This window comes from Eptatretus burgeri, unplaced genomic scaffold, assembly GCF_056783735.1.
Source record: "Eptatretus burgeri isolate ZD-2024b unplaced genomic scaffold, Ebu_testis_v1 Ebu_testis_scaffold_3194, whole genome shotgun sequence".
NCBI lineage: Eukaryota > Metazoa > Chordata > Myxini > Myxiniformes > Myxinidae > Eptatretus > Eptatretus burgeri.
The window spans coordinates 60,403-86,971 of record NW_028225129.1 but is presented as its reverse complement, the minus strand read 5'-3'; the positions used below and the strand labels follow the sequence as shown (position 1 = coordinate 86,971).

Below are 26,569 nucleotides of genomic sequence, written 5' to 3'. Positions count from 1 at the left end.
TTGACCACCAGACGGCGGTCTCCTTGGGTAAACCTGAAGCGGTCCCTTCACGTGGGTGCTAGGAACGTCCTATCTGGAAGACAGGACGATCACCTGTCTCTCTTATCATCTGAGCTTAAGCGTATGAACATAGGTATTGCAGCACTCTCTGAGGTTCGGAGACCGGATAGTGGGGAGATCATGGCAGGTGGTTACACTTACTGTTGGTGTGGTCGCTCTGATGGTTACCATGCCCAAGGAGTTGCTGAAGCTGTGTTCAATAAGTTGACTCCAATGATAATTGAGGTAACACTGGTCAACGAGCGTATTATGAGATTATATTAAGGATTCGTGACTATGATGATACTAAAGATTTCAGCACCCACAGGCTCATTGCTGGACTTGGTATTGCAAAGGTGATGGTGTAGCAAAGGAGATTGACGGTGTCCTCGTTGATGGTTGCTGGAGGATGATCCAGAACTGCAGGGTCTACCGGAGTGCTCAGTTCCTCGATACCGACCACACGCTTGTTGTAGAACTCTGAAGTTGCAGCTTAAATCCGGGAGAATGGTACCATCCCAACCTTGGCTGGGTGTTGGCAAGCTCAAGGATGAGAGGGTAGCTGAGGAGTTTGTGAACAGGCTGAGTGGAGATTTGAGGGGTCTGGGTGCTTTGGGGAATCCTGAAGAGTTGTGGAGTGCCTTCAAGATCACCATCCTTCATGTTGCCGGTTAATGTCTTGGAACTCGCCGGAGGACGAAGAAGAATTTGTCTTTCAAGGGACACTGGATACCCTTAATGGCAGAGCTGTTCAGGGAGTTGAGGCGTAAAACTGTACGTGCGCTGAGGGTGGACAAGGAGTCCTATGTGCGAGGAATCTGTGAGGGCGTAGAGCATCACCTGTGGTCAAGTGATTCTCGTCCTGCTTATAGGAGAATTCGCACATTGCGTTCACCCAAGCCCATCCCTCGGTGTACTGCAGTGAGAGCAGAGGGTGGTAGGCTCTTGACAGAGGAGTCCGAAGTGAAGGTCTACTGGGCCGGTTATTTTGAGTGGTTGTACCAGGCTGATCTACCAGCTGTTGAGTTGGATGTCAGGAGTGTTACAATCCCTGTTGGTGACCCTCCAATCAACTGTGGTCCACCTTCGTTTGTGGAAATACAGGCTGCGGTGAAGCGGTTGGAATGGGGTAAAGATCCAGGGATCTGCGTCATCCATGCTGAACTTCTCAAGGCTGGTGGAAATGCTGTACTCGTGTCGTTACTTTCCCAGGAAAGATCGCAGCAGATCGTGTTGCCCAAAAGCTTGAATGAAAGAAGTACTTTTGAATTGTTGAAGTACTTCTACTGTTAATTATTCAACTATACCTTCAAATAATGTATAATTGTTGAGAATTCCTCAATGCGGAGAAGCTCTGGGTCGACAGGGTAAACCGGGACTCCGCCGAGTCGCACGAGTCTCCTCAGGGTAAACCAACTCCTCAGTTTTACATCATCTCCGTTTATGGTGAAAACAGAAATCCAGTGACTGGTGGAAGTCTGGCTTGTCCTTCCATCCATCCGTCCGTCAAAAACGAAGAACAAGAACCTTTCTAACCCTCTGTGCGGGATAACCAGAGTCGCAAGTTTGCGTTTGCAGTTTGGCCACACATGTCCTACCTACCCATGCACACAAACAGACTTTCATCGATTCTTATTTGAAGCTGCACCGCTTCCTTCGGGACATGGGTATGATTTTCATTGGGGACGTTAAATGACAAATTCCTCACCTGAAGAGGAAGATCAGGGTCAAGCTCGAACTTGGGCACCCTGTCAGCCCAACTGACAAACTTCTTGGACTCGGGGTCAATGCAGTAATCGAAGACTGTTCCTTGAGAAGGAAACTTGATTGCCTTGAATTCATTCACCCACCACTTACTGAATTCCACACGATAGTCCACAAGCTTGGAGAGGGTTGAACAGATGAGACAGGTACAATTGTTACAAATGATGTAAAGTGCGCACAGGTACATCATAAAGGATGCAGCAGAACTAGAAGGTCATTGATTTGCTTCAATCAATACTTCCTGTGTATAGGTAGATGTGTAAGCAAGAGGAGAAAATGAGTGTGAGGGCAGGATGAAAACATCCATCGGCAACAAGAAAAATTAAAAAGGGGGAATATGAATGCTTCCTCAAAACAACAAACAGACAAATAAACAAGCCGGTAGGCGGACATGGGTAGTCGCCTACCCAATAGAACCTGAAGCGATGGGCCCGTTCGATGGGGAATGACCTGAAGATTAAGCACAATAAAATTCATGATTCTAGCTTCAAGGGTTAATGCTGCAGATTGTTTTTTCGTTAAATTACCCCCACATTTAGAGGTATTTCGGCCGTTGCTAGGCAACGGAGGAGTCCATAGCAACGGTTCTTTCTCACACATAACTAGGACATACCATGAACCGACCATACCAGTTTCATGTATATCTGACTCAGTTTCTGAGATATTATGAACTTCGTTTTTTTATTGTTTTCGACCAGGGTTCATTCAAAGTCTATCTTCTCCGACAGTTTTCATAGGATCCGGCTGGAAATTTTTGACAATATGGCTGAATGTGCTGCCCACAGTCGCTCGTGGCCCGGTTTTTGATTTTCGAATGTCTTTTTTTTTAATGATTTTTCAAAAATTTCAAAGTCCTGTTGCTCGGCAACGGTGGTGTCCATAGCAACGGTTCTCATTTGCACACAACTGGGTCATGGTATGAACCTACCAACCAAGTTTTATCGAAATCGCCATTGTATTAAATGAAATCGCCATTTTAAATACTGATAATAAGGGTAGAACAAATTTCAAAAAAAAATATATATATTTCGACTGGATCAACTACCCAACAAGAAAGATGTCACGCAAAGCACGATGCTTGCAAGATCCATCAAACAAGTTTGACCTCAAAAAATACTTGGTGGTTCAATTCAATGACGAAACACACAAATCCTCTTCAAACATCAAGTCAACTGGATGGAAACTGACAATTTCAGAAATGACCACGTCGACTTTTTGGCCAATGTTGACCATTTTTGGTCTTTGTTGACCATTTGTTGGTCTTTGTTGACCTTTTTTGGCCAACGTTGACCATTTTTTGGTCTTTGTTGACCATTTTTTGGCCAATGTTGACCATTTTTTGGTCTTTGTTGACCATGTTTTGGCCAATGTTGACCATTTTTTGGTCTTTGTTGACCATGTTTTGGCCAATGTTGACCATTTTTTAGTATTTGTTGAACTCAAAAATACTTGTTCGCCGAATTCAGTGACTTAAAATATAAATCCTCTTCAGATTTCAAGTCAATGGGATGAAAATTGAGGATTTTAGATAACACCACCTGAACTGTTGGCCTTTGGCCGACGTTCACCTTTTGGCCCATGTTGACCTCACAAATAATTGACTGGTTGAATTAAATGACCAAATATGCAATTACTCTTCAAATCCAAAGTCAATCGGATGAAAATTGAGGATTTTAGATAACACCAACTGAGCTGTTGACCTTTTGGCCGACGTTGACCTTTTGGTCCATGTTGACCTCAAAAATAATTGGCTGGTTGAATTAAATCACCAAATATGCAATTCCTCTTCAAATCCCAAGTCAATCGGATGAAAATTGAGGATTTTAGATAACACCGCCTGAGCTGTTGGCCTTTGGCCGACGTTGACCTCTTGGTCCATGTTGACCTCAAAAATAATTGACTGGTTAAATTAAATGACCAAATATGCAATTCTTCTTCAAATCCCAAGTCAATCGGATGAAAATTGAGGATTTTAGAAACTTGGCCGATGTTGACATCAAAAATTTTTTTTGTGGTTCTACAAGGTGGTGGTGTTTCGAGAAGATCGGCTCAAAATTGTGACCTGTAGGTGAATGACATACAAACAAACAGGCAAACAGACAAGCAGACGAACAACCAATATGCATGAAAAAAATCAACGATTTTCGCAAGAGAAAAATATATAAAAGGAAAACGTTGAAAAAGTCAAATGACCTCTTGAAACCTCACCTGGTCCTGAAACAGGGCACCTCCGAATGCCCAAACCGCAGCAAAAACGAAATACAATTCGTGCAACTCCTTGGAAGAGTCGGTGGGTAAGTTTTCCGGAGTCATCAAAACCTCGTTGAGATACAAAATGGTTTGCACCAAGCTACACTCCGCCACTGGAGCTATCTGAAGGAATAAAAAGAGCCAAAGAAAGAAGATTCCCTTTCACTACAACATGGTTAGCTGTTCCACCTGGTGCCAGCAACACAATGCCGGTGTATTTTCTGCCGACACTCTCACCAGGCAAATATGTACAGGAGATCGTTCGACATTTTTGACGTGTCGAACAACATGAGCAAAACCGTCATTACCTCCGCCACCGAAGGTGGACGGGGTTTATGTTTTCAGCCTTGTTTGTCTGTGAGCATGATAGCTCAAAAAGTTGAGGACGAGTTACGACAAAACTTGGTGGATGAGTCGGTTCGGTGACAAGAAGAGGCCGATTCGATTTTGGTTCATGTCCGAATCCAGATCCGGCCTATCAGTGCGATGCAAAATGTAAACCGTTCAGCCTGGCGGAGGTATTCGCTCTCCCTTTCTAGCATCGCTTGTGCTAGAGATAAAACACTTCACTGGTGCTAACGCTGTGGCTCTCGTAAAAGGAAAGACCCACAGCAAAACATAAACAAATAAATCAATCGGTCGTTGACGAAAGTCAGAACTGACTCCAACCTTTTTGAATGATGCTGAGCGAGCATGCGCCAAACAGGTGGGAAGGTATTTTTGAAAGAGCATGTGCAGGTTTGCTCTCTGCGTTTGCACTGTTCGTTGTTCAATCCAACTCGTCACAATGCTGTCAAAATAGGAAGGAACGCAAACATCAGCAGGCAAACACAATCAATGTGTTGTTCCCATTGTTGAACATTAATCAATTAATTGTTCAAAAATATCCACCAAAGTTCCTTCGAGAAGATTGTAAGCAGACCATGAGCAGGACAAAGAGATAATGGGTCAATAGGTACAAAAATAATTAACGGATTGATTTGACAGAAAGACTTGTTAACGACAAATGGGAAATTGGCAGGAATGTCAGGCGGCAGACATTTTGTGGTTGTCCGCAACCTTCAGTTTAATCCACCTGAGAAAAATAAAAATAAAAATTTTTTTACATAAGATATTAAAAACTCACAAATTGCAACTTTTTTTTAATGACTTCAAAACAATCACATTTTAAAGGGAAGGCATTGTGAGTGGTAAATTAAATAAACACTGAATCCCACTCTTAATTTCCAATTGGTCACTGGCTTTGACGTCAATACAAATTCTTATTACGGAACTTCGGCATCAAAAGGCTCCGCATCTCGAACAAGCGGTCGCAAATGGAGCACGTCGACCCAATTAGAGCATTAAAATTGCATCGGATGTGGTGATAAATGGGGATTGTTTGTCCCAGCTTTGTCCCAGCCGGCTCGATGACGGAAGACACCGTTTGCATTTTTGCCGTCTCCATCCCAACCCCCGTTGGACTCGCATTCGGGGCACGGACAACTTGCTCGTGGTTCTTGTTTCGAATGCAGCGTGGGCCGCTGGGTGCATCATTTCTGGAAGCACAGCTGTGACGCTGATGCAGTGCCCCTGTTTGCAGGAAACTGCTGCTCGTTCAGCCGACCTCAGAAGGATGACAGGCTGAGTCAATCGATCCACCTGGTGTTATTTGAACAGCATGACAGGGGCTCAAACTCAACACCCGAACATCTCAAGCCATCCACCTTCACCGATAAGCCAACGTCAGGCTTGGTAGTGATTTATAATCCACCATTATATCGTTCCGAAGTTCAGGGCCCGTCAGTGTGGAGACACTGTATACAGTGGGGAGCACAAGTATTTGATACACTGCCGATTTTGCAGGTTTTCCCACTTACAAAGCACGTAGAGGTCTGTAATTTTTATTATAGGTACACTTCAACTGTGAAAGACGGAATCAAAAACAAAAATCCTGAAAATCTCATTGTATGATTTTTAAAAATAATTAATTTGCATTTTATTGCATGAAATAAGTATTTGATCACCTTCCAACCAGGAAGAATTCCAGCTCTCACAGACCTGTTAATTTTGTCTTTTAGAAGCCCTCCCATTCTCCACTCATTACCTGTATTAACTGCACCTGTTTGAACTCGTTATCTGCATAAAAGACAGCTGTCCACACTCAATCAATCGGACTCCAACCTCTCCACAATGGGCAAGACCAGAGAGCTGTCTAAGGACATCAGGGACAAAATTGTAGACTTGCACAAGGCTGGGATGGGCTACAGGACAATAGGCAAGCAGCTTGGTGAGAAGGCAACAACTGTTGGTGCAATTATTAGAAAATGGAAGAAGTTCAAGATAACAGTCAATCTCCCTCGGTATGAGGCTCCATGCAAGATCTCACCTCGTGGAGCCTCAATGATCATGAGAAAGGTGAGGGATCAGCCCAGAACTACACGGCAGGACCTGGTCAATGACCTGAAGAGAGCTGGGAGCACAGTATCAAAGAAAACCATAAGTAACACACTACGCCGTCATGGATTAAAATCCTTCCGCACACGCTAGGTCCCACTACTCAAGCCAGCGCATGTCCAGGCCCGTCTGAAGTTTGCCTATGACCATCTGGATGATCCAGAGGAGGAATGGGAGAAGGTCATGTGGTCTGATGAGACCAAAATAGAGCTTTTTGGTTTAAACTCCACTCGCCGTGTTTGGAGGAAGAAGAAGGATGAGTACAACCCCAAGAACACCATCCCAGCCGTGAAGCATGGAGGTGGAAACATCATTCTTTGGGGATGCTTTTCTGCAAAGGGGACAGGACGACTGCACCGTATTGAGGGGAGGATGGATGGGGCCATGTAGCGCAAGTTCTTGGCCAACAACCTCTTTCCCTCAACAAGAGCATTGAAGATGGGGCGTGGCTGGGTCTTCCAGCATGACAATGACCCGAAACACACAGCCAGGGCAACTAAGGAGTGGCTCCGTAAAAAGCATCTCAAGGTCCTGGAGTGGCCTCGCCAGTCTCCAGACCTGAACCCAAGAGAAAATCTTTGGAGGGAGCTGAAAGTCTGTGTTGCCCAGCGACAGCCCCGAAACCTGAAGGATCTGGAGAAGATCTGTATGGAGGAGTGGGCCAAAATCCCTGCTGCAGTCTGTGCAAACCTGCTGAAGAACTACAGGAAACATCTGATCTCTGTAATTGCAAACAAAGGTTTCTGTACCAAATTTTAAGTTCTGTTTTTCTGATGTATCAAATACTTATTTCATGCAATAAAATGCAAATTAATTTTTTTTAAATCATACAATGGGATTTTCAGGATTTTTGTTTTAGATTCCGTCTTTCACAGTTGAAGTGTACCGATGATAAAGATTACAGACCTCTCCATGCTTTGTAAGTGGGAAAACCTGCAAAATCGGCAGTATATCAAATACTTGTTCTCCTCACTGTATGTCTCAAGCAACAATCAGCCATTCTTGCTAAACATCCTTGCTTTGCTGGTTCAAAGCTCTTCTCGACCAAGTTCAAAGCTCTTCTCAAATAAGCTCTTCTCTACCAAGATCGGTGTGGACAGAACTTGATTCCAATCAGTGCGGACCTCACCTGATCTCAACATCAGCGCGCCGCAAAACAACGTTGTTGAAAAAACATTTGTGGTTAATATTAATGGTAAAACACATTCAACGTAGAAATAGATACAAAGATTAAAAAAAATTAAAAATCACAAAACATATATCGGCCTCAAAAAGAATAAACATTCAAACCCAATAAATCCTTTTCGATGCTGATACAATTGGTCGTGACCGTGTGCACACAACTCACGGATTCCAGCCAAGATCGGTCGGATTGATGTACAAGATGCCTGCTCGAGACACCGTGGCGGGGGTTGCAGTCCGTAGGTGGCTGATTTCAAACACAAGACGCATTGTCGGGTTCAAAGGGATTCGCTCATTGCTCGCCAGGGTCAACACCTTTAAAAAAAAAAAATCACAACAGAAAATCATGTTTCATCGAATCAGCAGGATCAAAACAATCCACGGGGTTGGTGAACGGTTCCAGATATATTCCCAGGTGTATCAAAACTGCAATTTCAAAATAAATAAAAACCAGGCCACGAACGGGTCCGAGTAATCCGATACGTTACTCACTCGGATTACTGAAACGGATTACCAAGGAGACAATGTCATCAGTAACGTCCAAGAAAGTAATCTTTCAAAGTAACCCTCCAGGTACCGAGGAAAGGTGGCACACCTTGTTGTCGTCCATGACTGTGTTCAGAGATTCGATCCACATGGGATCGATATCCCCGTCCAGGATGATCCACTTCGGTCCGCCGTGGGAGACGTTCGCCAAGTCACGCATCACCGTCGAAAACAAGCCTTGATGGAAAAAGTTACAGAAATTGTTGAACCGACTCGCTTTCCGTGGAGGTGAAACGAAACAAGATGAACCGAGAGAAGGGCACTCGGGGAGAGCGTACCTCCGCCAGGCTGAAGAGGTTCACGTTTGGATACCCACTGATCTGGATCCGGACCTGAACCAAAATCGAATCGGCTTCTTCTTGTCACCGAATCAACTCGTCCACCAAGTTTCGTCCGAATCCGTCCGCAACGTTTCAAATATCGTTTTGGGCCCAATGTCACATCGGTCAAGAATCACTTAAAAATTCTCGTATCCAGATCTGGATTTTCACCGAAATTGAACCGATTCGTCCATGTTAAACACTAAACCTGCCCAACAAATTTTGTCCGAATCCGTCCTTAATGTTTTGAGATATCCTGTTCATAGACAGGCGGACAGGGTGTGAAAACACAGCCTCTGCCCAACTTCGGTGGCGGAGGGAACGAGAAAGCTTCTCAAAATGCAAAGGTCGTCCGCATCCGCTTTTACACTCAAACTAAACTTCACGAAAACAAGAACCAATTTACATTTATCGATTATTTAGTGTTCTCCATGTTCTCACGATCAAGGTTTGTTGAAACTTTGATGACAAAAGCTCTAGTGGTAAAAAGGTTACAGCCTGGACGGACGCACACACACACACACACACACACACACACACACACACACACACACACACACACACACACACACACACACACACACACACACACACACACACACACACACACACACACACACACACACTTACACTCTTTGAAATCAATAAAATCTGCACATCACAATCTTCATTTTCCAAGATGTAAATCCCAGAAGTGTGAGTGAAGATGTCCCTTCAAACCAGGGCACGACTGCACCGGGGTCAGCCCGAGTCGCACGGGGAGTGCTTTTGGAGAGGACGTACCGTCTTTCCACTCGCGCGTTGCTGGGTTGATGATGCCAAACAGCTCGTCGCACGTCACCGCCTTTGGATCAAGGTCCACAGTCACTGGTCGGAGCTTCATGTCGTGGTAGGTTTTGTTCAATGACAGCAGAACCTGGTCAACACATTAAAAAAAAGATTCACTGATTTGGGTTGGTGAGTTTGGCTATCAGGGTCATCTCTCATTTTTTCAATGTTGTCTGTCTGCTGTTCAGCCTTACATTACAGTCTACTGATGGTAATCATGACAGTCATTCCGCAAAACAAACGAAAAGAAGAAAGAAATTTGAAAACCCACTCCGTGGGAGTACCTCCTGTGCGGCTGCAATCCACCTGGCAGCTCACCGGATGACAGGATTGGGGCAAAGCCTTCGGGACCCCCACTCTTTGAGGAGAGGAGGAAAACCGTGGGGTAACCTTCTGCGGTCATGTGTCGGGGTGGTGCTGAGGTGTCGTCCACCGGACGGTGGTCTCCTTGGGTTAACTTGAGGCGGTCCCTTCGGGTGGGTGCCTGGAATGTCCTATCCCAAAGAGAGGGTGATCACCTGTCTCTGTTATCATCTGAGCTCAAAGCGTTTGGACATCAGTATTGCAGCACTCTCTGAGGTTCGGAGACCGGATAGTGGTGAGATCATGGCGGGTGGTCACACCGACGATTGGTCTGGTCTCTCCGATGGTTACCATACCCAAGGAGTTGCTGTAGCTGTGTCCAACAAGCTGACTCCAATGATAATTGAGGTAACACCGGTCAACGAGCGTATTATGAGACGAAGGATTCGTCACTCCTTGGGTGTCATTTCTCAAGTCTCTGTTTATGCTCCGAATGAGGCAGGTGACCTCACCGTGAAGGACCCATTCTATGCCACGCTCGAATCTGTGGTTGATCAGTGCCCCAGACGAGATACTCTTCTCGTCTTGGGGGATTTCAATGCATCGACTGGAAGTGATAGGGATGGTTATGAGATGTGTGTTGGTCCCCATGGGTCTGGAACTGAGAACCAGAGAAGCACCGAGTTCCTTGACTTTGCAAGAAGTCATGGACTTAGGGTGGCTGATTCATAGTTTCAGCGCTCACAAGCTCATCACTGGACTTGGTATTCCAACGCTGGCGGTGTGGCAAAGGAGATTGACAATGTCCTCGTTGATGGTCGCTGGAGGATGATCCAGAACTGCAAGGTCTAAGGGTGATCGCCAGGACTGCAACAACTACCGAGGGGTGACGCTGCTCTCAGTGCCGGGCAAGGTCTTTGCTCGGATAATTCTTGATAGGGTTCGCCTCCATCTGCTTGAGCACCAGCGTCCAGAGCAGTCAGACTTTACACCAAAGAGGTCAACGATTGACCGTAACCTTGCCCTTCGTGTCCTCACCGAACTCAGACGAGAGTTTCGGCAGGGTCTGCTTGCAGCCTTTGTGGATCTCTGTCAAGCGTTCGATTCAGTGAATCGGGATGTCCTCTGGAGGATTCTTGTCCTTCATGGGGTGCCACCAAAACTGATCGATCTGATGTCTGAACGATACTCTGGAACTGAGAGTGCTGTGAATTGTGGTGGTACCATCTCTGACTTATTTCCAGTTGTTACTGGAGTTCATCAGGGGTGTGTTCTGGCCCCCACACTTTTCAGCACTTGTATGGACTGGATTCTGGGGAGGATGTCGGAGAGATCAAGCTGCGGTGCATCGTTGGGGAATGTTAAGATGTCTGACCTTGATTTCACAGATGATGCTCTAGATATCCTTTTGTGGGCCCTCAAGATGCTTAATGAGGAGTCGGAGCCGCTGGGATTTCGGGTTTCTTGGGTCAAAACAAAGATCCAGGCTTTCAATGACATCTTGGATGCTGCTGTCCTGTCTGTACCTGTTTGTGGTGAGCATATTGAGGTCATGGAGAGATTCACTTACCTTGGCAGTGATATTCATGTCTCTGCCGACTTTGAGCCTGAGGTCAACAGACGTCTGGGTCGGGCCTGGGAAGTCATGGATTCACTGAATCATGGGGTGTGGCGCTGCCGGTACCAGTGCAGGAGAACGAAAGTCCGAGTCTTCAGGTCTTTGGTGCTTCCAGTCTTGCTCTATGGATGTGAGACTTGAACTCTGATCAGGGATCTGAGACGGAGACTTAATTCCTTTGGTTCCAGGTCTCTTCGGAGAATCCTTGGCTGTCTCTGGTCGGACTTTGTGTCCAACGAGCAGTTGCTGAGAGTCAGATGAGAATTGTTACCTGATAGTCCGTGAGCGTCAGTTGCAGCTGTATGGACATGTGGCTCGTCTTCCTGACGCTGATCCTGCTCACCAGATTCTCTCAGCGAGGGAGTCTCGTGAGTGGAGGAGGCCAATGGGCCGACCACGTTCCTCGTAGTTGCAGCAGGATGATCAGCATCTCAACGAGATGGGTTTGTGCCAGGCATCTGCCTGGGGGATGACCAGACGGAGGACCCTGGAGTCCCGGCGGAAAGTGGATGCAGCGACACGCCGCTTCGGCGCATGCTCCCAACCTGACCTGACTTGACAGGTCGGATCTGGATCCGAACCTGAACGAAAATATAATCTTGTTCATGTCACCGAACCAACTCATCCACAAAGTTTTGTCATAACTCCGTCCACAACTTTTTGAGATATCATGATGTGTTTTGTTTTTGACTCCATCGTTCAATGGTGAAGAATCATTGAGAAAATTATCTGGATTCGGATCTTCACCAAAATCCAATCAATTCGTCCTTGTCACACACCCAACCTGTCCACCAAGTTTTGTCCAAATCCGTCTGCAATATTTTTGAGATATGCTGCTCACCGACAGACAAACAGAGAGACAAACTGGGCTGAAAACAACATCACTGCGCCTTCGTGGCGGAGGTAAGAAGAGTCAGGAATTCTATAATCGTGTGTTTCAGAATGATTACCTTTACCAAATGTACAGCAGCCATCACAACCGAAACTCACAACTCAAAGAAAGAATAACATTAAAATGGAGTCCATTCGCAAAGCCAAACATGTCAGGAAGAGCACGATTCCCCCTTCGTCTGCAGATAAAACGATTCGACAAACGTGTCCTTACCGGTCATGACTCACTGGTCTGAAATATGGCCTTTCCTTCCGGTCATGACTTATGGTTTGAAACATGGCTTTTACAAGAAACACGACTCAGAATCTGGAAACAAGCCAGTGATCAATGTGACAGAAAGAGTTGTGAACAACGAATAGCAAAGGACACAACACACTGCATGAACACAAGAGCCAAGCTGAACACTGAACAGAGCCAATCAACAAATGAGATACAGAAGCAGACCAGCGAAAAGATGAAAAGACTGACATTGAGAACGATGCTGCAATAACACGGATGCAGTGGGAAGAGCACTGGGAGGAATGACGTCATTGGTAGAGAAGGCCTTGGTCAAGCAGTATCTATCCAGGCTGATGATGATGATGATGATGATTATGATGACGATGACATTGTTTGATCACTCTCTCCATCGTTCATTCACTTTCACATGCACACAAGTAAAGAGCGCAATGTTGAGAGATGGCTTGATGTGTGTCAGCATGTTGATGAATCCCCTCGGTGTGGATCTCACCTGGGATTTTCCAGTGCCCGCGTTGCCGATGACGAAGACCGAGTGTCGAACCTGAAGGAGCTCGTGAAGCTGGACGACCTTCAACACAAAATTATCCTCGGCTTGAAGTTTCAGCCCGAGCACCGATTTACGCACCACCTGGCGGGCACACAGATGAGGCAACGTTCTGATAAACTGGGATTTACGAAGGGCAAATGGAGGGAGGGGAGCCAACCCAGAGGGGAGAGCAGTACTCCATCAAAGGCCTTGTAGGTGGATTGGAGTTCAGGTGTGCCAAGCAAGGAGGATGCCCAGTCGGCAGATGACTTTGGAAGCCAACTTCAAAATGTGGTTTCCCCATCAAAGATCATGGTTGTTGGTGAGACCCAGGAGTTTGAACGATTGAATTCCCTCAATAGGATTGTTAAGAAAGTGGATATATTAAGGTTTGCCAGATGGGCCTTTCGGAGAGAGAGATAGTGAGAGTGTGAGATTTTTCAGGGTTGAAAGACATTTTATTCCAAGTGTCTGACCACCTTGTGATTTTTTTTCAAGGTCTGAAGAGAGGGAAGAGGCTGCAGCCTGCCTGTCTGAAGGATGAGGATGTCATGGCAAAGGGAAAGGGTGTCGTCATTAGTAAATCGATCAATGGGATTTTTCTACTCAGAGAGATCGTTGATAAAGGTCAGAAATAGGACTGGACCCAGAACACTGCCTCCGGGCACTCCAGCCTTGACAGGGAGAGGAGATGAAAGGATTCCATTGAGTGCCACACAATGGCAACGATAGTGGAGGAAGTCAGTGAGCCAAGTGTGGAGTTGGTTGTGGATGCCATAAGCAGAGAGAAAACTAAATATTCAGGGAAGTCTCACTCTGGAAGGATCATCAAACGAATCCACCAGTCTCTTTCTCAGATAAACCACGAGAAGAGGGTTCAGTCTCTTGAACTTCGAGGCCTCAGCATCAGCACCTCTCTTGGGCTGCCCGTACGGCAAAGCTGTCCTCCAAAGTCAGCCAAAGACAAAGCATCCTTAAAAATTCCAACTCATTCCTTGAAAAATCAGACTGACCCACTTTGTCTGCAGCTCAATGACGTACTGCTCTTCCATGGGGGGTGGCAGCATCAGCATCACATCTGTCTCGAAAGGAAGCTATGGAATCTACAGCTTGCTCCCTCTGCTCTTTCATCCCTCCACCACTCCCAAATCCTTTCAGGTCACACGTATTCTTCCCGTAGCCACCTCTTCTTTGCAAGGCTTCCATTGATCACCATCACATCAGGTCGTACTCCATCCATCGCTACCAAGTGATCTTTTATACTCTTATTAGCCCTACCAGCTCCTTTGAGGTTACTGTATGTCCTTCTCTCCTACATGTTCATTCATCTATTTGTTTATTTCAACCAGGTGTTGGGCCACAACCCCACTGTGAGTGCGTTGACATCTATTTTGTCACCTCCCTCTTCCGTGGCCTCAGATTTTGCAGATAAATAATGTAAAAAATATATAAAAACAGATTTATCTGAATAGAGACAACCGCTCCCTTTGGAACAGCCTGGGGGTGGGTGGGGGGGGGAGGATGGGGGATAGTGGGGGAGGTGTTTTAGACACCACAAACAGGTTGACATGTGGCAGGTGGAATTTCCTGATGATCAGGAGGTATGCAGCAACAGCTTGGTGTGGCATTTTCTTCCTGGACAGTTACCCACATTTTCAAAGTCCAAGTCCTGCTTGCGAGGAACATCCATTGCTGGAAAAAGGTCTCCGATGAGCCCGAGAAACACGGGCATGTCATCAGTAACAATCTTAGGAACATTGAAGTCTCGTAGAGCTCTCATGAGAATCTCGCCCTCAGCCTTTTTCGGGTCACTCCGTTTCAGGGAACCGGCCACGACCAACACCGACTTGATAGCACGAAGTCCCCAGTCATAATGATCCTACAGTTAGAAACAAGATAAATGGTTAAAATCATACAACTATAAAGGAACATGATAAACAATTACAATTATCATGGTTATGATGAGATGAAAGTGGAAAAAAAGGGAAACGGCCAAATGATTAATTGTTATAACGGTTGATGGCAAGTATTTTAGGAAAAGGACCATGTTGTTGGTTTAAATTAATCAAACTGTTAAATACTGGATATTATATCCTGTGGATTCAACTTTTCGACTATGCTCAAACAATGATGACATTAAAAGGTCCACACAATCAGAAATTCATCTTTTGTTTAATTAATGGATACGGCTTCATCAACACTGAATCGTTGATCTTTTCTTCAATAAATATCTTGGAAGATCTTAATGTTATTTAGTGCCATTTTATGCTCGATTGGCCCCGCCCCCCCCCACAAACTCGATTGGCCCCGCCCCCAAAACGCTCAAATTGGCCCCGCCCCTCCAAACAATCAGAAATTCATGTTTTGTTTAATTAATGTATATGGCTTCACTTAACACTTAATCGTTTTTTTTTATTGAATAAATATCTTTAAAGGAAGATTTTGTTATTTGGTGACATTTTATGCCCGATTGGCTCCGCCCCTCCCATGACGTCATCTCGACAAGGGGTTCACGCATGTCCGGTCTGACAGCACCTTCTACATTATGATTTTGATTGTCGCCGTAATCTGGGGATCCTTGATCAGAAAATTCTTCGTCAAACTCACTTTCTGACGAGTCTGAAGTGAGTTGTGCGCCCGTTATCTATTCCGTGCTGACAATCTTTCCCTCGATGACGTCATGGCAGTTTATCTGGAATTTTTAGGGTTAGGGTTAGGGTTAGCTGTTAGGGTTAGCTGTAGGGGTTAGGATTAGCTGTTCGGGTTAGGGTTAGCGTTAGGGTTAGGGTTAGCTGTTAGGGTACCCGACTGGGTTTGCTTTTTTAACTGTCGCACATCAAAAAATTATTAGAATTAAAAACCACGTTGAGTTCTTTGTTTACGACTTAAAACAAAAAAAAAATTCAACCAATATTTTTAACCAGGGTGCCCACAAAGTCTTGCTTGGTTTGGGTGTAACAACATTTTTAACCGGAACAAGAATTTGTGGACACCCTGAATTTTACTTTCTTTAACATTGCACAGATAGGATCCGAAAAATTAAACAAAGGACCTTCCAAATCAATGTAATTGAAACAAAAGGTGAACAAGGTCACTCGGATATTTGAAACAATTGAAAACTCCACTCCCTGTGCTGCACCTGTTTTGAAAGGAGTTCTTTGCACAGCGTGTAGAGTGTAATAAATTTCCTCGCCAGAATCCTTGCTTGGAGAAATCCCTCAGCCACAAGCATGATCTCACAGATGAGTTCAAAGTCAGGAACCACCATGGCACACGGCCTGGTCCAAAAGGAAAAAGAACATACCCCAACGGCACAATCAAACATGTGTCAAACCATGAAACTCCTCCACTAAAACACTTGTTCTGTGACCCAGCAGATCCGAAATAACTTTTGGTTACTTTCAGTGAGATTTCCTTGTCATGTATGAATTTCATATTTAACTACATTTGATTTTTCTCATGTATGTACCGAACCTTGGGGGGGGGGACCATGTGGTTGTGCAAACATGGTGGTGGTGAGAAACAATGGAAAGTGCAATGATATTGTAACGTCGGAGGCTTCCGTTAGCACGGGCCGTCTCGGTTCTGGGATCTTTCGTCCCGTGAATGGTCGAACGGTTTCCTGTTACTGCCAGTGCGTTCAGTTATTAATTAATCTTTACCGTTCCCCGAGGTCGCCCAAATGAACCGAAACTGGCGGCACACACACACACACACAGGAGGCAGATGGATAGAACACGTGTATCACCTTTTTAAGGATTTACTTGTCATATGAATATGGGGGAAAAGGTGGACGGCATGAGCAGTTCGGAACAAACCAGGCGAATCAACAGACACAAAGAGGGAGAAGGGAACATGCAAACTGACAAACAATGATGACAAATAAATAAAACCGAACCCACTTGAGGCAGTACACATCGCACTTGGTACAAACATTAAAATCACAGGCAAGGACTTTCCTTTGGCACGATGTGCAGGATGGAAGGCGATGACGCAGCCTGTTATGGAAGCCAGCGACTAAGTTAGCTAGTGACAAAGTGAGCCAATGAAGAGACAAGCTAGCGACGAGGAGCGCCTTGGGACGTGCTACCAGAACAAGCCAACATGACCGTCTCTCGTTGGCACCTCTTCTTCATTCTCCTGCACGACGGGAGTTCTCATGTCCGTTCTCTCGTCCTCTCCTCATCCTTCCGGTGTAGTTCCTCCTTCAGGCCGTCCCACCAACAGGGCGGCCCCAATAAAAGGAAGTCTTTTCCATTTTTTCCAAGCTACCATAGCTTGCACACATCGGCCTGAGAGATCATGATCGGCCTTTTCGGAGCGTGTGACGCTTGTGTCTCTTTGTGATGGGAAATCCTCACCTGGTCCCACCCACAAACAAGAGGTGTTTACGCATACACTATTACTCTCACTAACCTGTCTGGAAATTACGTACGCTGCCTCCTCAGCGTCATGTGCAACAAAAAGACTGACTGTCTGACAGGTCCCTGTCACATGGCAATCCGACCTACTCGAAACACACGGATTGTGTTCCATTTGGCACATTCTAGCCATGGATCCCCCTTCCACGTAACAATATCTTACCGGTGTTCCCTTTAACCTTCAAGTGCTTACATTATGTAAGAATTATCTATTTATTAAATTATATACAATGTGAAGGCTCGTATAAGAGATAACACAGAACGTATAACAATGGGAGCAGGAGACAGGAGGGATGGGAGAGCCGAGGACAATCCGACGCCGCGCGGTGCTCCTCGAAATGGAGTGGTGAATTGTGGCGATGCAGAGGTACGAGGAGGAGTGGGAATGTTTTTCCCGTGTGCGGGAAGCGTTTGTGGTCAAAGTGGTGAGATTTGGTGAGCGAGGTTCGGAGTAAGGTGAGGTGCCGGTTGGGAATTGGCGTGCAGATTTGACTTGAAATAATGGCACGCAAGTTCCCGGAGCAGGCTGTCTTGTGTGCAACGGGGATGATCCGAGCCACGGGAGGCATCGCGGTGTGCTTATTAAACAATTGTCTATTGAATGGTGTGGTTTCTTGCATGCTTGTGTACAATGGCGAAAAGGAAAGGGTTAGAGTTGGGGTCGGAGCATGAATCAGAAATATTTATTCGACCTTACTACGAGTCCCAAACAACGCACTCCGCCCTGTTAACCGACCAGACATGAGGGGAGGACGAACAACATGAATACTAATGAAATAACTGCCTGGGGATCACAGTATGTTCGGTGCCATTGCCATGGAGGCATGCGGTTTTGCAGAACCGCCACAATATCATGTTCGATTCTGAGACCAATATTTAATTCCCAGGAAACAGGATGAACGCACAGACCTGAAGCGGGCTTTGAGGTTTTCTGGAAGCTCCGTCCGACCTGCGTAGCCCGGGTTCATGGTGATGAACATACCGACAGATGGCTCCAGGGAGATTATCTCACCGAGAAAATTGAATTTCTTTTTCTTGTCACGGATCGCATCTTGAACAGCTTTGACCTGATTGTCATGAACACAAAACCAGATCAAAGATACACTTTGTTCACATCAATGCACAAACCTGATTGCTATGCATCAGACGTTGACGTCAACCTGGCTGGTACCCCCAATGGTTTCAAAAATGGCAATAAATATGATTTGTGTAAAAAACAGGAAATTCAGCACAAAGAGTCAAACCTGAACGGCGACAACGGAGAGAACCTCCACGGAGATGCGGTTGAACTCATCGAAGCAGCCCCACGCGCCGGTCTGAGCCAGGCCTTTGAATATGTCTCCGCATGACTGCGGGGATGGTGACGTCGTGGAAGCATGTCGGTGCACATTGAGCATGACGTTTAAATTCACAATCAAAATACAAAAACGTTTAATGAAAAGGACACGGTGATCATGAAGAGATTAAAAACATACAAGTCGATATAAATGCAACGAGAAGGGCACTCAGTAGAGCGTGTACCTCTGCCAGGTTTATTAGTTTCTAGTTTCCGTTTTGTATCCCACCGATTGATCGGATCTGGACTCGGACCTGAACTCAAGTCCAATTGGCTTGTTTGTGTTACCAATCCAACTCATCCACCAAGTTTCGTCATAATCCATTCATATATTTTTGAGATGTTGTGCTGTGTATCATTTTTGGTCAAGCGTCAAGCAGGATTTGAACTCAGGACTTTCAGATCCCAAGCTCACCTCCCTAACCATTAAGCCAACAGCAGGCACACCCAACCTGTCCACCAAATTTAGTCCGAATCTGTCCACAACTTTCATCGATATCCTGTTCACAGCCAGACAGGCGGAGGTGAAAACATAACCTCTGCCCACCTTCGGCGGAGGAGACAATACCTGGAAGAGAGAAACAATGAAAAGGAAGACACGAAATTAGATTTTAAAACGAATGAAAAAGAACCAGAAAGCATCTGAAAGTGCAAGACCCGTCCACATCCGTTGGTTGTATTTGAACCTCTTCTTCCGTGTGCCGAATATGACGAAAACAGATTTTCGTAAAAATTAAAATACAAAAAAAGTTGACGGTTTTATGCGACCTTGACCTTTTGACCTCAAAAGCAAGAGGCTTCACTGACCCAATATGAAAATTCTTTAAATTTCAACTCAATCCGATGGAAAGCGATGATTTTTTGCAACCTTGACCTTTTGATCGAAAAAAAAACCAATCGAATAATATTCGTGTCCATCCGACGTAAGATTCCTTGCCGTGTGATGTCGTACCTTGTAATCCATTTGCTCAGAACAGTTAAAGACGTAGACCATGATGCCAAGAGCCCTCCCAAGGTCTTTGGTGGTCTCAGTTTTCCCTGTGCCAGCTGGCCCAGCAGGGGCACCACCCATGATGAGATGGAGAGACTGTGTCAACGTAATGTAGCACCTTAAGGTCGAAAGTAAAGACGGAAGAGTTGGCATTGGATTAAGCACTGATAATAAAAATAATAATAATTAATAATAATAATAATAAAAATAATAATGGAAGCTTTCGTGAGATTGAAAGTTGAGTGCAGTTAATCCATGTATTTGATGGATCTTTTTTACCGAGATTCAATTAAAAATCTTGTCTGCTGGTTGCATCATCACTTATGCACAGGTATGCTGTCAAAGCAGTGCCCGCAACCACCATCCCTTTCTCTGTGAACCGAATTTGGCCAATACGAGGATGACAACATGCAGTGGCTTTGGGAATCAAACCCAAAGTAAACAGTTCAAAAGGCTCTGAGCCTGTACTGTCAGGCAGCCAAAGCTCGTAAACATGGACATCAGATCGAAAACGATTTAGAATGTGTCTTTGTCGCTGTTTTTTATCCAGAGAATGAACTTTGTTGAAGCACATGAGCAGAATAAGGAGGGACACGAGTTCCATCCGTAAAGACACAGCCGAGTCCGCACAGTGTCGGTGAATGAGGTGAGACAGGCCTGTCTGTAAGAGGTGTGATGACGAGACGAGGCGTGTTCCCAAGGTATTCGTAGCAGTAGCGAAACTGAGCGTCACAGATGTTTGCAAAGCAATGTCCGTTGTTGTCATCCCAGCGGTGCCGAAGCTGCGACTGCCAGGTAAATGCCTGTTCGTTGTCCACCTGTCCAGGAAACAAGAACATGTTCGCTGTCTACCTCCCAGGAAACAAGAACCAAAGAGGTGTCTCAAACATTTCAACAATGATCTTTATTACACCGAAAGAGGTGTGTGAACTGCTGATATTTTCCAGTGCAAGTGAAGCATGAGAACGGTTCCGCAGTTACATATGTGTATATATATATATATATATATATATATATATATATATATATATATATATATATATATATATATATATATATGTAATTAATATTGCTTTGGTTACCCGAGAGGGAGAGCATACATGGTCACGTAGGTGACCTGAGGATCAGTTATTTCATGTCTTTCTCTGGAGTCCTTGGTCCCTCGTTAAAGGTTGTTTGAGAGGGCATGTGTTGGCTCGGCTGTATTTGACCCGTGTCATGTCTTCCCCCCTTATTCCCCTGTGTTCCTTTCAATCTTTCTGTTTTTTTACAACTCAAATGACCTGGCTTTTTTGTTACGTCTAGCTTCCTTCTTGGTACTGCGGTGCAGTAATTGGTCTTTATTTTGATTCCTTCACACCGTCGTTCTGTTCAATCCTTCCGCTACTTTCAATACTCCCTCCTTGACCCCATCGGTCCATTTCCCTTCTCTGTCTTTCTCAATCTACCAATTACCTTCCCTTCGTCAAAACATCCTTTTACCAATTACCAATTTTACCGTCAAACCAATTACCTTCCCTTCATCAAAGCGTCAAACGCATATTGAACTCACATATCCGGGATGCCAGAGAGGACTCGCCTCTGGGTCTGGGCACTTCAAGGATGCGACTGCGTGTCCCCATCGAGTCACCACCACTGCCCATCTTCCATATCCATTTCCCTCTGCATTCTCCTGTATATTTGTGCAACGTGAGGGAGGAAAGAAAAGACTGCTTTTCTTTTCTCCATACTTTACTGTTTATTTTCAAGTCCTTCTTGTTTTATTCTTCCTCCCCCTCCCCCCTCCCGAAGTGAATGATGGCCAAGTCTTTTGTATGAGTCAGACTGAAGAATAAGAATATGTGTTATGGTTAAATCTGCTCTGATGTGCCTTTTTGCTTTCTTGGTTATAAATATTTTCTTTTAAATGATTGCTCGCTTGTGTGTTTGTAATAAATAATTGTTTGTTGTTATTTCCAATCTGTCTCGGTTGTCTTTTCCTTTATTGGTCCGACACAGTGCACAAGTATTGTTGGACAGGAAGTTGTGCCGCAATAATTTGCTTTGTTAGCCAGCGCACACTCACTGTAACGCTCGGCAGAAATCCGAGTGTGCGCTGAGGGCATGTAACCCCAATTATCCGGCTGTCCACAGGTAAGGAAGGTATCACGTGAAGTAGTGTAACCCTGCCCAGAATGGCTGTACCTATAGGCGTTCACGGTTGTCTCGCAACCTGCAGTGCACGGAGTTATCTGTGCCCGGTAGCCTCAGGCGTTCGGGAAGGACCAAAGTGCTCCCCCTCGTGGCAGGCCTCAAATCCTGGATCCATGACAATACTTTCAAAACCTAGATTATAAAAGGAGCCACCCCTGTCTGTCTTTGCGTTTGTTTGTCGTGAGAACTAATTGACTGATTTCAATGAAACCAACCAAGGTGGATTCGGGGAACTCCCAGGAAGGTTTGTGACCCCCACCCCCCAATTTTTTTGAAGGAAAGTTTGTATGTGGTTACATCATGGGCACACGCGGTGAAACCGCAAACGCTAACTTGCGACTGGTTTTCCCCGCACGGAGGGCAGGATCTCCCAGCAATCGTTTTTTGTCCTTGCTCCATAGATTGGCCATCGCGGCAAAGATTTGTGTCCCCGTCAGTGAAGCAACCGGTCTGACATGCTGGTGAGACCAATAACAGTCCACGGGATTTGGTGAGGGTAAATGTTTTGTTGAAAGTTGTAACATTCAAAATAACAACTGTATTATGGACGTGCACAGACGGAGGAGGATAGGGGTTTTGCGTGAACCATTGGACATGATGAAGCTTGAGGAAGTTTCACAGTTCCAAGTTCCCTTTCTGAGACCTTCCACCACAATGTTAAGAGACCTTTGTTGTTATGATCTTCTCAACCACATCCCGGGCATGGACGTCAATGGTGCACACCGTCATAATTTTTTGCCGATCGCCAGCACTGAGGTTCCCAACCAGCAGGTGTATCTGAGCATTCAGCTGGCTCACCTGAAACAAACACGGCCCGTAGGAAACAGGAAGCGTCAATGACACAAAAGTTTGGCCTGGGGTCATCTTTGCTTTATCACATTTCGAATTAGGAAACGAGTTCCGCATTCACAGATTCAAACCTGTTTCTTGTTGAAGTTTTTCATCGCGTTTTCAAAGCCTTCCTCGAGCCGTTTGAATGCTATTCCCACCTCTGTTGTCCACCAGATTTGAGTGGAAGTCAAGATGACCTGCGGTGAAAGGGGAGCTTCATCTGATTAAAGCATCAATGACTCATCGGATTTCACCTTCAATGGACCGAACATTGTGAACATATCAGGTAAAGTCGAAACTGAAGTGCATCTTGTTACCTCCACCAACGAAGGTGGACGGAGGTCGTTTAACACGCCCGTTTGTCAAAAAGCTAGACGGTCGGCCGCCAAAACACTGACCCTTCCACCCCACCACTCCACTCTGGTTTAACATTAAAGTGTAAAGTGTAAATGCTTCAAACCCTGTTTTTGGCTTGTGAAACCTCTCAAGTGACTTGTCAGCCACTTTCCACAAGCTCCAAGAGCATCGCTTCAAAATGCCAATTTGGCAACTACTTTCTGTGTTTGGATTGATCTATATCCAATTAGTCAATTCGTTCTCACGACAAACCACTGAGGGGTACCGCATGGAACAACCGCAACAATATCTTCAGCATATCGAAATGGACGCAAGAACTCGATGACGAGCGTCACGGCAGGAAAAAAAACAGTTCATACCTGCGCAGGGTAATCGAAGATCCACCGGTCCCGAGGTTTCTCTTCGTAAGCAATGACCGCCTCGGACATTTCGTGACGGACTGTGGCACGCATTCGGTCCAGCAGCCGATTTAACCAGAACTCGACCTACGTGTGCAATGATGCACCAGGGAATCATCGGTCAGACGTGGGCAGAATAATCCTCACAATAAATGATTTCCAACTGAATAAAGATCTGCAGGGTGTTTCAAAAAGATTGATACAACTTTGATTCCCTGGAATTTATTTGTTTTTTAACTGATACCGTTTTCCTTTTCATGGTTTTCATGGTGTTATCATGGTATTTGTTCCCTGGGATTTCTACCTCCGTAGCTCAACTATGCCATTGACGGTGAAGCAGAAGACAAAAGTGGTGGCTCTGTGGAATGACACTAAATCATATGTAGACACCCGCCAGAGGTTCTGCTGGGAAGACGACCTCAGAACACGCGATAGACCCACAAATTGTGCCATTCAACGTATTGTGAAACATCTTGAGCACAAGGGTACAGTGGCAGGCCAGCATCAGGAACCAAGAGCCAAGCCAACATCGACTCCGTGAGGGATTCTGCAGTGGACAGTCCCAAGAAGTCCCAACGCCGACGCTCCCGGGAGCTCGGCATCAAACCAAAATCAGTCTGGCGTATCCTCACTGAGGAACTGAAGCTTTCTCCACACATCATCTCTATTATTTGAGGCATAAACTGAGTCAAGATGACATGAGGAGACTTGATATGTGCAATTATCTCAGTGACAGGATGGAGCGGTCCACAAACGGGATCAACCTGATCTGGTCCAGTGATGAAGCCCATTTCCACTTGAACGGTGCCATCAACAACCACAACAACATTTTCTGGGGGGCAGAACCACCTGAGGAGATTACTGAGAGGTACCTGAAAGGGCCTAAGGTCACATGCTTCAGCGCCTTCAATGCCGGATGGGGAACGCTCGGGGCTTCACTGGTTTGAGAATGACAACAGCAGGACGGTGACGATCAACGGTGAGCGCTGGCAGGCCATGCTACAGAGGTTTCAAAATGATCCAGCCCAAAAGGTCACCCCAAACCAGCTCAGCATGACCTGGTTTATGCAGGATGGTGCACCCCAGTATACAGCTGGTGAGATCATCACTTTCCTCTTCAGAAAACCGCCTCGTTGCCCTGGGTACCACTCATGACTGGGCACCCCATAGCCTGGACTTCTGGACTACTGGTTATCGGGGGCTGCCAAGGGCTCTGTGGATCTGAAGCAGGAGGTGTCAGACTACCTCCAGGCAGTGCTACATGAGACCTCCAAGAAAGTTGGACAGAACTTTGGAGTCAGGATCAATGTCTGTCTGAACCACGGAGGGGCACACAATGAGAACGTCAATTGCAAGGATTTGTGTCAATGCCAATTTCAGACCTTGGGCTCTCACAAACTCGAGCAGTGACTCAGTGCAATGGCAATCAGTGAAAGAAAATACCATGTCAGAAGCTTTCAAGAAAATGTTTGGTTCACGTTCCTGAGGTTTCTATTTCTTTGTAAATAAACATTTAAAGTTGCATCGCTCTTTTTGAAACACCCTGTACATTGTCAGTGGTGGTCATTTCAAAGCAGTAACTACTTAACAAGGCAAAGGCTGAAAATATTTAAACCCGTCAGCCTTTCGCGCATTATCAGCAAAGTGATGGTATTCATAACGATAACCCGCGAGTTCCTCTGGTGATGAAACACTCGTTTTCAGGTCAACCAAGGCAAGTTACGCCAAAGCAAGATGGGCAGATTGAGTTCAGTTCTCAGATCCGAATCGCTCTCCTTACCCGAGGTCCACAAACCACAGGTAGTCACGAATGATGACCGATTGCTCGTGCGCACCTCATCCTCGCCTTGCATTCGTTTGGGGCGAGTACTTTATTAATACAGAGTCAAGGCTCGTGGAAGAGCTAGTGCACTGAACAAATCACGATGTCGCAGGACAAAAGGAACAGAAGAGGGAGTGAGAAAGAGAGAGAGAGGGAGGGGAGGGGGGGTGGGGGACACCAACAGCAGACTTGCAGTACAAGATAGAGGGAAACTTGAACAAACGGGTGTGAGGAGGATTGGGGGTCAGGAAAGGATGCATGGAGTGGACAAGATGGATCCAAAAGGAAACTTTCAGGAGGGGAAAAAGCTGGAAATTTGGAGGGTGAGGTGGGTTAACGAGGGTAGAAACGATCAAGGTTTTCCATTGGGGATGATAAGAGGCGGTGGTGAACAGCTGTCTGGAAGACTTTGAGGGAAGAATGAGATTGAAGAAAAACAGAGCATGTGGAAGTTGATTCCATAGGCGGGAAAAAAAAAAAACAGAGGAAAGAATGAGTGGAGCTGAGCAGTTATCCTGGATCCACAATCAACCCCCAGAAGCGGGTTGATGGTGGACCGTGTGAGTCATGCAGAAACCCAAGGGGGCCGGCTTATTGACACGTGTTTCCGGCTTATTGGTTTTCATCACCAGGGAGCAAATGCAGATCTGCTTTCCTCACCTGTGTACAGGTGTAAGAGTTTATACTTTTCAAAATTTAAATTGTCCCGGGTGCTTTTCCAGATCTGCTTGCGTGAACCACGGACAGGAAGTTGTGTGGCGGACACGTCACAGTGAGATGCAGGATTCATGGAATATGACAGCTGGTCTGGCACAATCTTCCTGGTAGCCCCAACAGTGACGTTGTTGTTATTGTTGATTAGCCGCGATTCGGCCTGTGGCACGGAAATGGCTGATAAATCTCCTGGAGCGATCCAGATCCCTCACATCGAAGAGGCTCCCTTTGTGGAGCCAGGACAGCACAGTGTTCCATAAAGTGTTTTTTTATTGACTCAGCCTATTCTCCTCCAATTTTGCTCTTCCAGCACAATAGATCATTGTATTTTTAGTTGTAGGTCTACAAGAGTTGTTGTTGTTGGGGGTGGATTTTTGAAAGGTGCACCCATTGCTCGGAAAGCTGCCAGACCCCACCCACATTTGTCGCTTGACTCCACCCAGTGTGACACCAGACAAACTAACATGGCCGCCATCTTGGTTTTCTGGTGGGCCGAACGCACATGGTCTGTCCACATCTGCTGCTTATACATTGCCAGGTTTGTTGCGTCAGATTTCCATTG

General features: G+C 45.7%; 1 protein-coding gene across 1 annotated transcript in view; it reads right to left on the bottom strand.

The window, feature by feature from the left end:
* The window catches only part of DNAH17 (dynein axonemal heavy chain 17), a 153,629-nt gene that overhangs the window by 69,337 nt on the left and 57,723 nt on the right, over window positions 1–26,569 (bottom strand). The window contains exons 31-46 of the mRNA XM_085868928.1: window positions 23,433–23,558; window positions 22,806–22,913; window positions 22,552–22,683; window positions 20,350–20,510; window positions 19,654–19,810; window positions 18,610–18,714; window positions 18,275–18,432; window positions 16,084–16,222; window positions 14,596–14,823; window positions 12,909–13,046; window positions 9,321–9,453; window positions 8,267–8,394; window positions 7,838–7,986; window positions 4,723–4,843; window positions 4,012–4,176; window positions 1,748–1,921 (exon numbers count right to left, since the gene is read on the bottom strand). Of these exons, the coding sequence (XP_085725054.1) occupies window positions 1,748–1,921; window positions 4,012–4,176; window positions 4,723–4,843; window positions 7,838–7,986; window positions 8,267–8,394; window positions 9,321–9,453; window positions 12,909–13,046; window positions 14,596–14,823; window positions 16,084–16,222; window positions 18,275–18,432; window positions 18,610–18,714; window positions 19,654–19,810; window positions 20,350–20,510; window positions 22,552–22,683; window positions 22,806–22,913; window positions 23,433–23,558 (2,322 nt within the window). The remainder of the gene's footprint in view (window positions 1–1,747; window positions 1,922–4,011; window positions 4,177–4,722; window positions 4,844–7,837; window positions 7,987–8,266; window positions 8,395–9,320; window positions 9,454–12,908; window positions 13,047–14,595; window positions 14,824–16,083; window positions 16,223–18,274; window positions 18,433–18,609; window positions 18,715–19,653; window positions 19,811–20,349; window positions 20,511–22,551; window positions 22,684–22,805; window positions 22,914–23,432; window positions 23,559–26,569) is intronic.